General features: G+C 37.9%; 1 protein-coding gene across 1 annotated transcript; it reads left to right on the forward strand.

Moving 5' to 3' along the window:
* The first annotated feature begins 2,576 nt into the window (after nt 1–2,576).
* Nucleotides 2,577–8,250, forward strand: LOC121415094. Its single transcript, XM_041608188.1, has 3 exons — nt 2,577–2,750; nt 5,485–5,782; nt 6,524–8,250. The coding sequence occupies exons 1-3, from the start codon at nt 2,718–2,720 to the stop codon at nt 6,814–6,816; spliced, it is 624 nt and encodes a 207-aa protein (XP_041464122.1). The 5' UTR covers nt 2,577–2,717; the 3' UTR covers nt 6,817–8,250.
* Nucleotides 8,251–18,295: the final 10,045 nt, after the last annotated feature.

The raw sequence follows: 18,295 nt of genomic DNA on the forward strand, positions 1-18,295 counted from the left end.
GAAAGCTCAATTATAGCGGTCAATTAGCGCTCAATTAGCATTTTGGTATTCTGAAAAGTCACTTTAGTGCCCCTTTCCTTATTTGACAGGGTTGCGTTGCGCACACTAGCAATAGCAATATCAATAGCAATAGCACTAGCGTTATGACCGCGCGAAGACTTAATTGAGTAGTTACGAGACTTTTGGTATTCTGAAAAGTCTCAATTAGCGGACTTTCCAGTGGCCGTGGGGAAAGATAATTGTGATAAGAGGTCCATTAAGTCTCATCATCTCTTGCTAAATGTGGCTTTCATTTCGTATAAATATCATCAAATCGATTTAATACTGCGACCAAAATTAGGAGGAAGGAAGAGAATAAAGGAGAAAGGTATAAAAAGGGAACAGAACAAAGGGAAAGAAGGTGGTAAATAGAAAAAAGAGAAATAAGGAATAGGGAGTATATTTGGTAATAAAGAGATTAGAAAAGAGGGGAAATGGAGACAGAAATTGCATACTTTTAGGGGAAATGTGATTAATATTTTTCTACATTTTCTTTTATCATTAGCATCAAAAAGTGTTTTGTTTTGCACATTTTGACAATACTGAGATTGCCAAATCACGGTAGGTGCAGCAATTTTTTAGGGGTGAATCAAACCTTGTTTCTGACAATTAAAAAATAAGCATAGATCCCTTTAGTATTAAAAAAATAGAATAAAATACAAGAGAAAAAAATAGTGAGTGATACCATCGTTTTCCCAACCTATAAAAACTTAGATGTCATAATGTTTGTACATCCAATTTTCATAGAATTTCTTTTTTTTATTATAATGCTTGTTTGATTTTTAAAATATTTTTATTCAAATCAGCTTTTTGTTGGGGAAGATTTCTCATATAAATGAACCCCCTCCCCTATCATGGCCCCGAGACAGAGGCAAATAAAATATTGTAAAAAAAAGAACAAAAAGAAAGCTACAAATGGATTCAAGTAAGGGGATGTGAAAATCAGAACGCGTTCGAAAAAAAGAGAAAAGCACAAAGGTACAATAAATGAGAGAGAAAGGGACAAGACTAATTTCAACAACATAACAAACCTCTAATTTCCGATGCAAACGCTTTTAGCCTTATTTTCAGCAAAAATTCTTTGTATCAAGATCGTGGTACAGTGCACCTGCAGCAGCCGGGCGCTGCAAGCCAGCAAAGTGAAGAGACACTGCGCGCTAGGAGACAATTTTACGTTGTAAGAGCGCATTTGATTGGCTAATACGGCTCAGTAGGGGAGTGGCCTAAAGGGACTTAATTGAGCGCTAATAGAGTTTTCAGAATACGAATTTGGAGGTACATTAGATGGGTAACTTAAAAGGAAATTTAAGTGGAAACTTACGAGACTTTCAGAATCCCGGTACCCCCAAGGTGACAGAAGTACGGTACTACATGCAATTAGCAATGTAGTTTACGAAGCTCTGTTAATGAAAATATTCTATAGACATAATATAAAAAGTACAGACTTAGAGCATTTACTTGGCTGCCAACCTCAATTTGACACACGCACACACTTTTCACATACCCACGCTTTCATGTTCCACCCTCTTTCATCTATATCTTTTTCATTTATTCTCTCGTATTCTTTTTCTGTTCTTTAAAGAATTCCTTTCTGTTCTTTAAAGAACAAACACTCGATATCTTGAGACATTACATCTCATGCAACAGTAATCCCCCCCAACATGACACAAGCAGCAATTTTATTTTAAAATGTTTTGCACAAAGGAACCGGGGTAATATATGCAGCGCTTACAGACAAATGTCATTTGCATTAAGCGCTTTATAAATGTCGCATATCATTATTATTAAGGCTGTTATCTATACACGCTCAAATTGGAACAGCCTTTGTCAACGTACGGACCTAAGGAACCATTAACTCGTATAGTCTTGATGATACGGTTTGATGAGAAAGAAATATTATTCTACGTTATTTATTCCTTATTTTCCTGATTAAAAAAAAATCATAAACACTAAAATACTATCCATACAGCTCATGTAAATCTAGAAGGCAAAAGCTTCCGTTAAATCTATATCGACTTCCGTCTGCTTTCTCCCTCTCTTTTCTTTATCTTCAACCCTTTGTTTCTCTCCTTCCCTGTCTCTCTCCGTATCACCCCCCTCTCTCCCTCTCTAATTGTTAACCGTCATCCCTCTTTCTACACTGCAAAAACTCCGGTGTTGATTTAACACCAGCCCGGAATCTATGTATGTCCACAACAGAGAAGTATTGAAACAACACCAGTTTGGAATAATTGGTGTTGTATAAACACCTATCTGGTGTTAAACGAAACCGGCATTGTTTAACACTTCACTGGTATGGACATATATAGATTCCGGACTGATGTTTAATCAACATCAGAGTTATTGCAGTGTAAATATAATTCTTAACCCCCTTTTCTCCCCCTCACTCTCCCCCTCTCTCGCCTCCTGTTCACTCTCCAATAACACCGGTACATCATTTTCGCGGGGAATCCCCACAATTTAATTGCTGGCTCGTACTATGGTCGGATGAACACCGTTCACACAATAATCTATTGTGACGTATTGTGACCGACACCAATAGCGCTCATCTGATACAATGCATACCGTTCATACCACTCATAGTTGGTATGATCACATATAAAATACACGGTAAATTTTCTTCACAATACATCATTGCTGAGAACACTAAATGAACGAGCGAACATGGCATAGACAGCATGGGGATCTTCACTTCGGCACTTTCGAGAAAGGTAAAGTTAGGCTAAATAATTGATGTTTTGGTTCTCAATTTTGGTTCCATTGGTGACTACAGTATTTCACTTTGTAAAGGTACATGTATATATCAAGTCAAAACTTGATATAAGTGTATTAATTATTAGTCATCAATTTCACTGCATGCCTACACTCTAAAAATATTGGGTAAAAGAACCAACATTGCGCATTTCTTTTTCGCACTTTATCCAGTGTGATGAAAATGTTGCCCATTTGGAAGTGATTGCTGCTTATTGTTTAAACCGACTGGACAAAATGCTTCCCGCATTTGGCTAAATACTGCCCCAAATTGGTTGGACACATAATTACCTTCATGGTGGTAAAATATTTACCCAGTGTTTTTTTATAGTGTATACTGTCATAAAACTACTGCATGTATTCCTCAAATTTCCGTGTGTGTTACATCTATGACATATACATGTATATGTCATATGTTCAATTCAATTCAATTCGGTTTATTATGAAAGACATTGTAAAACAGTCCGAAGACTGACACATACAAAGTTAACAGAAAAAAGGGAAAAATACATTAAATTATATATACCTACGAATTAACAAAATATAATAAGAACATAATAGTAAGATTAAATATTGCACTCGAGGTTCAGAAATATAATTAAGGGGATAATGCTTTATAAAGAGAAAATAGAATGACCGATAAAAACACACAAAAATATTGGGATATGTATAGAGGGGGGGGGGGGGGACTTGTAAATTATGAAAAATGAGGTGAATGGTGAAGGGAAGAAAACAATGTCATACTTTTACACACAAATTATATACAAACATGAACAAGGGTTGACAATGTCTTCTCACAACAAATTGGATCCGCCCTTGTAACACGTAAACACACACAAAAACTGTTGCCCCCCCTGAAAAAGCAAGGACCCAAAGTGCCCCCGGGGCACTCCATTTACTTTCCGACACTGTGATTGTAGTAAAAACAACTTGTATTTTTTTTACAACGGGCCATCTTTAAAGGGGTAACTCCAGAGGCGGAGGGTGTAACTTAAAAGGAAGGGGGAAATTTGAATGGGGTGGAAAGAAGAATGTTGGGTCGTGCCCACTCCCATAAAAAAATCCTATCATCGCCCTTGTCATTCTATCAAGGGATCACAGAACAGATTTTTGTTGTTATTTTGTAGTAGGCCTTAACGTGTAGGCTACACATGGGGCAGGATGATAAGTTACACGTTACGGATAATCTTTACATAATTGGTCACCTTTTACAATGTGAATGAGATGACCCACAATTTCAGAATCGTTTCGTTGACCCTGCTGCTTAAAGAATTGGGATCGTTTTTTACTCATTTTATTGTAATATATTTATTCAGGATAAAGATAAAACATAATCAGCCGAGGCTGTTGTACACCATGAACCTGACACACATAATATACAAAATTATTAAACAACTACGCAGACTTTTTTTTCTGGAACGTAGAGAATCTATAGTCAAAAGCCTTTCATAGCGAAGCAGCCTTTGTCGGAATCCGTGAATCAAAACGGCAGTGTCGTCCTAGTCTGCAGGCACAGACCCTCATTGGAACTTTGATCAACAAGTGTGCCTCCACGCAAAGACTAGCACAGAGAGCCTTCAGTACACAAGGCATGAGTAGGCTGCACATTCAGACCCTTATTTCGAGTGAAGGGTTTGCCCAGCAGACTAGTGTCGTCCTGGGGAGCGTTTCATCAATATTTTCATCTGACAAGTTGTCAGATCTGACATCTTTCCATGATTTTGATTGGCTGAGAGGCACTGTCCCTTTGGAAACTGTCGGATAAAATTTGACTTGTCGGATAAAACGTCTGACAAGGCCTTTCATGAAACGCCCCCCTGGACTCTGGCCAAACTACATATTTGCAGTTTTTGTCGTCAGCTCCGAATTTTAGGACGATCTGCTGTCCCGGTCCAACAATTCTCGACAAAGACCTTTCATTGCGATTTGACGGGCGATTTTAATATATTTACTGTGTTCTATAATCCGTCCTCGTTGCAATTACGAGAACTCGCTATTATCGCTTGTTATCAATGGAGGATGACAACGATTTAGTCGATCTAGGGACCCTGATAATGTGGAAGAGCCGTGGTGTAGTGGTTCTGACTCTCGCCTTGTAAACAGAGGGTCGTGTGTTCGAATCCCACGGCGGTCTAGCGTCCTTTGGCAAGGCGTTAATCCACACTTTGCCACTCTCGACCCAGGTGCTAAATGGGTACCCGGTAGGATGCGAAAGATATTGTACTTTGATTTTGCCAGCGCCATAATGTGGCTGCGATGAATGCAAGGAATGCTCCCCAGGGAGTGGAAATTGTGCACTTTTCGTGCTTGATTGAAATGAATCCAATGACCGGGGTAATAATATGCTGTAACACGCTTTGGGCCATTCTGGGAAAAGTGCTTTATACCAATTGCTATTATTATTATATTATATTAGGTGCTCTTCTCCTGGTAAGCTCTTGTAATCCAATGAATTGTAGTGTTTTATTTGGGGGGAGGGGCGAATTGAATTCCCCTGTGATTTGAAATTAGCCAAGTTTACACATGTCACAAACGAAAAACCAGGTCATCTCTCCACCCCCTTAAGCGTGCCCAAACATTATTTTCTCAACGCATTTCTATTATCCTTTGTTCCCTTTATTCCTCACCCCCCCCCCCGGATCCACCATCGTCTTGATGTCTTGATTTCATTTCGGGATTTCATTTCTCACTTAGGAGGAATCCGCAGAGTTACTTCCCTTAAAACAGAGAGTCGATGTAGTCGTCTGTAGCGGCAGTCTTTCAAACAGCGTCGAGGGGCTCATCCAACATATAAGACAACACATGAACGATGTTGTCAGGACCGTAAGGTTTGAGACACTGCCCTACAACATTAGTGATATGAACAGGTTTGACCTGACCGGTATAGATGTTCTGCTTCTGTGTCACTCCATACACAACAGACGATTCTCTATTACTGATGTCACTGATTCTATCTACGACGGGTTCTTGCAGCGCGCCAGAAAAACCCTCGGTAAGATATCGTCAGTTGTCTTGTTTCAATAATTATATAGACCTCCCGGATAGACCTACGCTTTATTATCAACGTGTGTTATAGCGTACTCGAAAATGTCAAGAAGGGGTGGGGTAATACTGGGACATCTAAAAAAATAGAAGAGGTCGGTCAGAGCTCACCGATATTTTTCGGCAGCACACACCAACCCACCCTCCCACACACAAACATCTTCAACATGTGCAAATAATCTCTCGTAAGGGGGGGGGGGGGTCACTGTTCCAGAGGCGGTGGAACGTCAGCACCTATTGTTTGGTAGACAAAAGGTGCCCCTCCACTTTCTTCGTTCGAGCCTGATGTTCCGCCGCCTCTGGACTGTTCCCCTGATCTCTATTGAAGATACAGGATTGGGCCCTCAACTAATGTCCGGTAGCATCTCGAATTGTCGCCGGGTCGGTAGTAAGAGTTGTCCAATGCTGAATTCTGCAGTTGCACCTACATAAATAGTTTCCCTTTTGCAAGTTATTATGTAAAATCTGTCCATGGGCAATTATAAAGGCCCACGGACCTGCCGACATAAACCATGTAAACGGCATGTTAAGGTCAATAATCAAAAGTCAATCATAAGCACCTGTATACCTTAATGGGATTCTAAAAAGCGGCAAGAGTAGGATGTGTCTCTTGTGCACATGGTCAGTAACTTATCTTATCAGGAATTTCGGATACGGTCACCTCCAATCTGGTCTATTTCAATTTGGACAGGAAAAAGTAAAGTTGGAGTCATCGCTCACGATTTTTCAGAAGGTGACCTTTCACCTGAAATCCTTCTATCCAAGATGGAGTCATTCCGGTACACCCAACACACCACGTTCGAATGTGCATCCCTGGCTTTGATTGGCGGAAAGCTCGACGAAGGGGACGTCCAACTGACAGAGGATCAACTGGAAGAACTTGAGCACTTCTTTATCAAAGCCTCTTCCCCACCAGTTGAAGAGAGAGTAATAGTTACCACGAGAAGGTACTTTCATCGTTTAACGTGTTTTATATGTGAGTAAAATGGACGGACGCTAAAGTCAGGTTACGCGACGACTCTACCCGACGCGATGGAATGGAACAAGCCCTACTGCTCTATCTCAAAGGCAGTTTTCACAACTTAGGGAGAGTTTTCGCATCTGCATGGTGACAGATTCAAGAACACAGCAAATAAATTGAAAATGCCAGTCAAATGACAAAGAGGCTGGAAGGTCTTTGTCGAACCGGAACAGCAGTTTTGTCATATGTTTAGGAGCTGACGAAAAATCGCATGTAGGTAGATTGTCCAGATTCCAGGGGGGGGGGGTGTTTTCATCAATATTTTCTTCCGACAAGTTGTAAGATCTGACAACTTTCCTGGATTCTGATTGGTTGAGAAGCATTGTTACTATAGTAACTTTCGGATAAAACGTCCGACAAGTCCTTTCATGAAACCCTCCCCAGGACGGAACTGCTGTTATGATTCACCTAAAATCGGCAAAGACTTCTCGTTGTGCTTTGGCATGAATACCATTTGACAATACATTGTCTATGTTCTTGAAAACCATCATGCATTTGGGAAGCGACGGGAGTGGATGTTGAGATGGAGGCCGTCAAAGTCAATGATTTACAAATGATTCTTTGTGCTACCATTAAAAAAATGGGGAGAGGAGCGAGCATTCTTTTCTTTTTGTTTATCATTGGTCACCTTTATTTCATCATGCTTATCGAGCAAAAGTTGGTGCAAACAATTTTCTTGACTTGCTCTTTTGTATTTATAGTTCTACACAGGTTCCACTATCATAATATTTGTCTTTTTAAAGGAAATGGTTATTTTTTGTTAACTCTTGAATTCTGAGAATAAGAATATGGAAGAGGTGGAGGAGGAGGAGAAGAAGAAGAAGAAGAAGGGAAGGGAGGACGAAGAGGGAGAGGAGGAGAATAAGAAGAGTCAGAAGAAACCGAAACGAGTTTCTATGATGCGGTGGAAATAATTTTGTTGACTTACACTTTTGTATATTTATCTTTATAGATTTACGGATATATAGACATGGTTCTGCAATAATTATACAGGACATTATATTCATCCCATACAGTTTTAAATTTTACCTATGAATTTTATTTTGCGTAACGGAGATGAAAAAGGAGGAGAAGGAAGAGGAGAAGAAGAAGAAGAAGAAGAAGAAGAAAAAGAAGAAAAGAATAAGATGCAGATGGAGTCGAACAAGGGGGCGGGATGTGAATGACATAATAAAGGTATATAATTAACTATCTTTGAAAATAACACAATATGAAAAAGTAAAAAAATAATACAAAGAGAAACGAAGAAGACGAAAGTAAGAAATGAATAATGCACATAAAAATGAACGGGAGAGGGAGATCGGTATTATTGGTGAAATTCAAAATGGATTCTTTCACAATCTTGGCTTAGGTCTCACGGGCCTAATTACTAGTGGCAGGCCATAGATATTCATTCGAGCCAACCCATTGCTATTTTTTTTTATTTTGATATGGCTGATTGACAAAGTGTATGCATATGATTGTCCATCTAACACTGATTCTATTTTTGGTAATTACTGAACTTCCTTTTCCCTAATTGGGAAGAAATATCACCAATTTTGGACTATATTTTGACTGGCGGAAGGATTAGGGCTATTTTGCTGTTTGAGTTGATGAATCTGCTCCCCCCGACGGTGTCTTCAAACACACCAATTTATTTTTAAAATGAGCCGGTCGAGGGACCCTTTTCTGGTCAGATATGGATTGCCAGATATAAATCCTATCCACTGGTAGTAAACATTCGACCCCCGAATTTCATCCTTATTTTTTATGAATTTTTTAAAGTGCCAATTTAACACATGAGTCTATGGGAATGAATTAGGCCTGTGAGACCCTTATCTTCGAATCCACAATCTGCTCACGTAGCGAGAGCAGCGGCTTTTGTGGTCAGATTGCGGACGTGGGTAATGACATTGCTCACGTCAGGGCGCCCCCTTGTGCCGAGGCCGAGAGGATGCCCCAATTCGTATTTCTGAAAGAGTCCCCACCCTGAAAACACACGGAATAATGACACTCCGAAAAAAAAAATCGCTGTAATTTTCGGAAGGCATTCTAAATACATGTAGTACTCGAATATGAGACAACATTTCGAATGAATGCATTTTAAATCCACCAATAATGCCGATCCCCTCTCCCGTTCATTTTCTTTGCATTTGCATATTTGCATTGTCAAAATAAAATGCGCTGAAGCCTTTTTCTTCCCTTAATAAAGTATTTACTGCTTTACCCAGAGCTTTTTTTATTTCTAATTAATTACCAGGCAAGTTTTCGAATGCATCAAATATCTGTTCTTTTATGAGAGCACCGCCGTTAATAGGCAGGCGTTTTGTTACTGTTTTCACACGAATTTCTTTTGTTTCAACTCAATCGAATTTTTCCTTTTTCTTCGTTGCTATGTGGAGGTAATTGTGTGTGAACCAACGAGAAGTGGTCATGTGGTTTTGATGACGGGGACGTGATTTGTCGGTGGTTTAGGATTTACGTGTGGTGGAAAAGAGAGAAAGCGATTGTGGACAGAATCAATTCTTGCCGCTTTTGGAGTCCTGTTTTGCCAACCCAAGGTGAAGGAGTCTGACTGCTTATGAGGGGGAAACTGGATGTGTGTGATAGCGTATATCCCCCATTATTTCTTGCCAACCATCTTGCTGTTTTGGAAGTTTGGAGCTCGATTGGGCAGATTGTCGGCGGTTGACATGATCCTTTCAGAAGGCAGCAGGCAACAGGATTTCCGATAACCAGAAATAACTGTAAAATTTGTGGCCCAACATTATTCGTATCTTTGATCAATCAACCCTGGAATATCACAACTTTGTGTATTTACTTTTGGAATGAAAGAATTCATTTTATATCGTATTTAAAAAAAAGGACGTACATTGTATTTTCTTGCTTTACATCTAAACGGGAGTGATTTTTAGGGAATTACGTTTAGATAGGAAACGCCCTCTCTTGACAAATTGAAAGGGATGGTCAACTGGGCGTTGTGGCGTGCGCCTGTAATCCAAGCTGTAGGAAAGTTACAAATCCATGCAGAGGTTCGAGCCCTGGTCACGTCTTTCGGATGGTGACGTTAAAGGTCGGTCCCAGACGTAAATGATAATGTCTGATTGATACACGTCTGACAAAACTCAAATACACACACACACACACACATTTACTTTTTGTAAATAAATCGGCCATTTTAGATTAAACTTTTGATGGCTGACATTTTGTATTTTGGAACCAAGTATGTCATTCATTGTCTTCACATCATTTTGTAAACTAATTATCTTGTTATCGGAATTGTATAAGAAGGTTTAGGTCTGAAGATTAGTTATTTGAAAAAAAAACAAACTTTAATTATAAGCCTGATATTAAAGCGAATTTTGGTGACATTGGAGTTATGAGTTAGTGTTGCTATTATATTTGACCAGTATAAGGAAGGAATTATTCAAACTCGTATCGTTGACTTTTATTACATGTGCTTGTATAAATACTATGGATGGCCAGGATTTAGAATTGGAAATGATTCTATAAAATGATTGGCATAGGGATTTTAATTATTGATACCCTTGCTTATTAGTGCCCTGTAATTATCTTACAGCCGTATATGCATTGGCTGGCTTTTAAAGCCATCATCGAATTGACGAGAGACATTGGCCGTGATCGAAAGGCACTGGATATAATGACTTGATCATCGGACACAAAGTCTACCGTCTACGAGGATCAGTTCCGTTTTAGATCGACGAATTTTATTCGCGGTTTTCAAGAACATATGAACTGGTCCGTTATCTTTTAAATTAAGATCATCACTACTGATTTTTTCTATATGAATTTAATACTCTGTGGAGTGAAGACAATCAGAAGCATATAACCAATTAAGCTTTCTGATTATTTCATATTTTCAGAGTCATTTGTTGTCGACCTATATATATTATTATATTTGTTTTACATTATGTGATTTATATTCATTTGAATTAACAAGTTTCGACGATTTGTCTTCTTGAAGTAAAACTCGATCCAACTTGTAACTTTTCAATATCTGAACGATTCTTTTTTTATTTGTGTATAGCCATATAAAATACTCTCAATGTACATCTGTGACATGCATATATTTCTTCATTTTGACCTTTAATTCTTTCTCTTCGTATTTATTATATTTTTTCACATTATCTCATTAAAAAAAGTTTCACCACCACGAAAAAATGGAAAAAAGGAAGAAAACGAAAAGGAAGGAGTGAATCATTTTATTACTTTCTGAATATTATGTCAAAATCTCCCAAATCTATCCTTCGCGTGCTCTTATCTTTTTAAACCTTTAGCTCCATCACAGCCATATCTTGCCCCTCATTTTTAAAATTTGTTTTTATTTGTTAATTATTTATTTTTGACAAAGCATGGAGTAATGCTGTATAGTAAGCAAACGCTCTACAAGTCTTAGATTCGGTCTATGACAATATACAGAGGCAGATTTCAATCACTCAAAATTACTTTTGTTTTCTTGCAATATTTCTGGGAAAAATATAGGCCTGTGATTGACAACAACATCCTGCTGGGCGCGAGGTTGGGCGTCTTGTTGTTCATGCACACGATCAAATGAGATGATGGACATATCTGAACGTGCGTATGTGAGTGTGTGTGAGTATATTTGAAGGGGTGTGTAAAAGTGTAGGTGTGTGATTTTGTGTAAATAAGAGAGAGATTTGTGTTACGGGGGGGGGGGGGGGGGTGCTCCATCAAAACTACGTGTAAACGATAAAAATATGATTTGGGACATGAAATTAGGATCGTGTGCGATCGATATTTCATTTAATTGTGTAAGTAGTGACCGATGGTGAACGCATGCATAAGAGTACATGCAGAGTTTACAGTTGTAATGTTCACTTTGTCGGACAATATTGATAGTTAGCATTGGCATACTACTACTATTACTGATAATATGCAATAGTTATATATCGCTTAATAAAAATGTTTCTAAGTGCTGCATACTAATACCTGTACCCCACACGGCTACACTGATTGGACGCTGGAACATTCAAGGAATTCCTTCCTACCGGGTACCCATTTACTTCACCTTGGTGGAGAGTGGCAAAGAGTGGCCAACGGACGCGAGTGCTGCTTTGGGTTTTGAACTCCGGACCTCTTGGTTCAAAGCCCACAGACTTGTCAACTGAGCCACAACACATCTACATATGTTTGACAGTAATCTAATGGAGTTGCTGTGACCTTAGGCGCAGGGAGAGAGAGAGAGAGAGAGAGTGGGAAATATTCCAACCTTAATTATTCCATGACATAAAATCAAATAACCAATGCATACACCACATTCTGGCAACATTTCACCTGTATATCTGGTGCTCCTACTGTTCGATGCCAAGTTGAACCCATTCTTGGAATGTATTGTTTCACTACTCCTTCCATACGCCTTATGCATACTTATTTTTACTAAAGGGGGGATATGAAAGGTCATGATTATCGATTGGGATTTCGGTTTTTTTAATAAATACGATGAGGTCAACTTCATTGCTATCACGGAAGCCAGTTTAATGAATACAACTCGATAATTTTGAGCATCGACTGTCCAAGAAAGCAGAAATGTATCTGTCATTTAAGGAATGAATTGCCTGCTATTGTACTATCAAGGTATGTTTCCATAGTCCACGGTCTGGCACATTGAGGTATTGCACCTATAGCGTAATTATGGAGCAGTCGATCCAACTGAGCTTCGCTGTTGAACGGGGGATGAAATGACGAAAAGAGGGGATTTATAATCCGTGGGAGAAAAGCAGAAACATGAATAACACAAAGTCTTGTATGACTGAATGTTTTTATCGAAACAGATTACCTACGTCGTTTTTATTGTTTTTTTATTTGGAGCATTACATCTCACCGAGTCAAATTCGAACTTTTGTTTTGATCTCACGCAAGAGTTGTGGGCTTACGTATGCAGTCTTTCTTGTTATGTTCTAGTTTAGCAAATGATTTCGTTACGTGCATTACCATGGTAATGTTATCGAGCCTCTTATATGATTTTTTTTTCTCTCTATCAGAGAATTAAAGGGAATGCAGCCTTGGTCATAAAAATCTTGTGTGGGAACGGGAAAAATACGTTAAAAAGAATGGTGAAAGTTTGAAAGAAATCGGACAAATAATAAGATTGTTATGACTGTATTAAAATAGAGACCCCTAAAACTATCTAAATATAAAATTGGCAACAAGGTAAGTACATTGTGACAAGTGAAAAGCACGACTTTCTCATAGGGGTATGTACTTGATTATAAAGGATTTTGTGGTTTACCTCTCAAGTACCAATGATAACATATAACCGATGTGGAATAATGAGTAAAGGACGTTCCACAGTTAAAGTGAAATTCATGTCATTTTCACAGAATTTTGCAGAGAGTTACTTCGGTATCTATGCATTAAGAAAATGAAAATATAGGTTCATGTGTTTATTTTTTTTTCTACGTGACTTCAAATTGGCCGTATTTGTATGACATAAAATATTGCCTAATCAAGAGAATTAAGCCTCTCTTAGACCTTACGAATTCACCAAATGGGTTTGAATCATCTTTACTCGGTCCATATCGCATCAAAATTCATCAAACGTTCAGGATATGTAACTAAGTGGATACCAAAGTAGGAGACAATCATTTAATTGGCAAAGCTTTATCTATTTGGAGTGAGCAGCGCCCTCATTTGAAAAGAATTGTGCATAGGCTTCCAAAAAACAAATCTTCAAAAGACGTGAATCTACTCCAAATTAACAGGTATAGATTAAGCTGCACTTTTAAATTATTGAAAATTTTATAGTCCACGTTTTACTCCGATGTGGAACCGTCGTCTAAACGAGGTATTGACGTCTTAGGACGTTTTCAACACGAATAAATAAATACGTAATATTCTTCCTTCATCGAGGTTAAGACCTAGGTCTAAATCCTTTGGCCCGTATTCTGAAGTTGGGTTTAAGTTAAACTCAGGTTTAAAGTTGTGGTCTAATTAAGTATGGGAAGCCAAAAGTATCAAATTTGTTATTAAGTTATTTGTTTCTTAAATGTTTACTGTGCTCTTTCCTGGTTCATCGATGGTGAAGCCAATAATCTTTTTATACTTCCTAGTATAGACAATTATGAATCATTTGAGAGCCAAATGAGCTGAAGTATGATATCTCTACTGTTAGTGATTTATGTCACTATTGGCTCGCCATACTTAAACCACAACTTTAAACCTGCGTTTAAGTTAAACCCGACTTCAGAATACGGGCCTTTGGGTTTATACTTAGTTAAATTAGTTAGTGAAAAGATGGAGGAGATAAAACTTCTTTCCCCTACTGCGAAAAAGTTGTGTGCATCACATCAGGATTCCTAGCAGTCGATTCTGAAGGGCGTAAGAAGGTCGCTTGCGTGTAGGCTGAAACGTAACTCAATTTTAGGAACGTATTATGTGTAAAATTGAGAAAAGAAGAGATCCAACATGAACGATACATGTACCCCATTGTACAGTAGTCTTGTCTAAAATTTTCCTCAGACATTGAAACTATTATCATGCCTAGACAGTCCGGTGCAATTGTAATCTTTACTAAATCGTAGTATAGACCATTAGTATACACACAGGGGACGCGGAACGGTTTTGAAAGTGGGGGGGGGGGCAGAAAGTGGTGAGCTGACCATGCAAAAATCACAACCAAGTGGTTTGGAAAATAAAGTCAAGCCCCCAGACCCCCTCCCCCGCTCTCCGTTTCCACAGCCCATGGCACATAGAACGTAAATGTAAGATTAAGGTTTGCAACAGTCCTATATTATATTATAGAGGAATTATTTTGAAACAAGGCCCCATCGCTTCCGCATCGTAGTGACATCGCACAATTCATGTAGTCCACAAAGTCGCACCAACCTTCGACCATCATAATGGTATTGTTAATTTTTTGTTGTTGAAAATTGTGGGTTACACAGCCCATCGTTAATCGAACAGATAGCTTCATTCTTAATCAGTGACTGCAGCTCCAAAACTTTATGCTAAATCAGACAGGCTCATTAATTCATAATTAATGAGATTGAACACTAAAATCTAAATTCTTTCACGTAACAACCTTCCGTTATTTTATTGTGGGGGAGGGCGGCTACCGTATGTATACCTCCCTTCAAGTGTGATACAGTAAGCGATCATCGAAAGAAGATTCCGACGATTAAGCTCGTCAACTCATGGAAAGAAAGCCGAGAATAGAGCCTTCCCGAGATATGATGCCGTGAACAGAATTCTATCCTGCACCAAAATAGTCGGACGTCCCGCACTCGCATTGATATGGAAGTGTCACCGGCAATTTAGGCGGGAACGCGTCACCTTGCGCTTTCACTGAAGAAATTGTGACGTCGTGTGACGTAGCTGTCGTCTGCTCGCCTGTGGAGGTCGGGAGGCGCGTTTTTTCAAGTCGCGTTTGGTATGGCAAGTATGGCCGCCAATTGCAAGTTGCCGTAAACATGTTTTGATGCCAACAGACAATACCTACGTAACTTTTATAATACTATTTTTTGTTTCTATTTAAACTTTCTCTATCGAGAAATGAGTGGGTAGATAAGTCGTCAATTATGACTTCCGAACGTCTGAATACTTCCAGTTTCTTCATTCATAATAAGGAACCTTAATCAGCAGTAGTTATGAACGTAATTTGAGTAAACAGCTTACTGTGTTTCGTGTGTATACGAAAGGGAGACGACGGAACATTAAGTTAGCAATGTTTTGTCTCAGCATGTTCATATGATTTTGTTTCCATTACAATGCGACATTTGCCAGACAAGTGCCTGATGTAACAGATGAGCTGGAATTCAAATTGGTCTGCTGCAGTCGACATTTCATGGCTAACCGAGATTTCAAGGGCTCTTCAGAATAAAGGACTGAATTTTTTTTTCGCATATCTATTAAAAAAGCTATGAAGTTTGTGAGGATACTATGTACATGATTTTGTATCTACTGATGTATAGGACGTATAGGATGAACTAACAATTTCTGGTGAATGTAATTGGTCAATATGTTATGGTATTCATGAATAACTTATAACATTGATTATTCAGAGTGTTATTAAACTGAATAATGACTGACAGTACAATATCAGTATCGATTTTTAGAGGTTTTATTTATTATTGCTATTACTCCTTGTTTCGATAAAAAATGATATCAATCATATATCGCAAAGTGATATTCTTAAACAACCTTACTGGCTACAATTTTGCAGCCTGCTTTCAGAAATTACCTGATTACTCTTTAACCTGTCTTGAAAATATGCGTGTTTAGACAGTTATAGTTTTGCAGTTTATTTTTTTCTGACGGCAAGGGAAAATAATCTTGCATGTATCTTACGTTAATAACATTGTCCTCTTTATATTGAAACTTAAGTAATAGCTAGTATTAATATTTTCTTTTGATGTATAGCGCTTAATACATCAGAACGACATCTCTAGGCACTTAGCGCTTAAGATAATCAGAGTTCAATTCCTAAATCGTAGGAGAATTTACTTTAAGCGTCTTGAACTACAACTAATAATGTCCTTAACATACCAATCCGTGACGTTCGGTTGATGGTCCCACGCAGTGAGACACGGAGCAGACGACTAAAAAAACTAGAACACCAAATTTTTCTACTATTTCCCGCCAATCCAAAGGGTGATTAACCACAAAATTCTATTACTTATGTACACGTTCATCTACAGAAAATTTCCTAAAACAGCAACTGACGTATAGGGTCTCAAATAGCCGATTATGGTGAAGTAAGGTGCGTTTTTATTTTGTTCTGTTTTGTGTGGAGTAAATCGAATCATTAGTTTGAAAATGATTTCATTGGTTCGAAGTCCCCTAAGAATGATTGAATTAATTATCAGCATTTTTTCGGAAATGATGTAATCTTTAATATTTTGAATTCCGAAGATCTGGCCTATAGATATTTAAGACAAAACAACAAAATGTAGGTAACGGATGGAATCGGTAGTCCTATATTTATATTCAAATCAGCAGTACACTCTTTGACTGCTATTGGAAGATTAAAAATTATTCATTCCTTCATCGAAAAAAACCCTTAAATTAAGTAGTAAAACAACTGATATCGCAGCCATTCTTTAAACCCATTTGTCAGTCACATAAACAAACATAGAATTCAGGGGCCTGTTGCATAAAACTTTTTACCTGAGAAAACTCTGGTAAAAACTGAAAACTAAGGTCAGTCTGATTTCTGCCAATGACTTAAACACAGGGCAAAAACTCCGGTAAAAAAACAACCTTAGTTTTCTCAGGTAAAAAGTTTTATGCAACGGGCCCCAGGTGTCAATTTTTTTATTATTTTGGGGGTAAAATATTGGATTTTCTACTTGAAAAGGCACCTACGAAAGGCTCCTCCATTATACACCCGACAGAAATTAAGACACGAAGTCATCAGAAGTGCAGGTGAAAGAAACCCGTTGCATTGTACGGAACAGCGGAATCATATATATAAAAAAAACATATATAAGTTTATCGTCATATTGTGATTATTATTTGATGGAATCAGCTAAGAAAAAATGTGAGTTTTTCTGTTAATTGAATTACAGTTCAACAAATTAACTTGAAGTTGCTATCCAATCCATGAACCGACAAATTTATCAATAAACTCATGGATTAAACATTTCACCATGTAATCAAGCATTATAAATGAACGAGATAATATTCGGCATTATAATAAAAATCTCTATCACATGTATTTTCTAAATAATACTGGAATCGATACCTCAATCGATTTCGGGTGGTAGTCCAGGATAGAAGAGGCATAACCTTCTTTTTTCATATATACAATATTTTTTGATGGTTTCTTGTCAATTCGAGGGTGCTGATTACGAATCTGAAAGATGCCACTCGTGTAACCTTGAGTATTTTCCGCAAATTGGCAAAATCCAATATACCCGCCAAAATATGCATATTACCCATGCATTAAAATAAAAAAATTGCCAGCAAATTGGCTATAAAATGTATGTAAATGTGTTGCAGGAGTCAAATACTCTCTGAATTTTCTTTTGGACAAAATATTTATTTCTTGATATTCAAAATGGCCGCCCCAGACCTCTGTTTACCCTATTATGTTCAATATGAATAGGGAAAATTATTTTTTTTTATAAAAATGATCACTAAACTGCAAGTAATTGTGATCTATGGACGAAGTAATATATAAAAATCATCAATGCTAAGATGATATATCATTCATTATGTCATTTATGGGAAAATTGTTGTATTTGATATTCGAAATGGCCCAATAGTATTATTTTCTATGGGAAAGGGGCCAACAAAAATCACAAAATTGAGCACTAAAATGCATATTATTAAGAGAATACTGACTAAAAACACAATTTCTAACGAAATTTATTGTTTAATATGCCATGTATGCGATTAATGCTGTATTTTGATGTTCAAACTGACTGCCAAAGGCCCTAAAAATATTATTTACAATGAGAAACTCACAAGAGTAAGCACTGA

This window comes from Lytechinus variegatus, chromosome 5 (assembly GCF_018143015.1).
Source record: "Lytechinus variegatus isolate NC3 chromosome 5, Lvar_3.0, whole genome shotgun sequence".
Classification (NCBI taxonomy): domain Eukaryota; kingdom Metazoa; phylum Echinodermata; class Echinoidea; order Temnopleuroida; family Toxopneustidae; genus Lytechinus; species Lytechinus variegatus.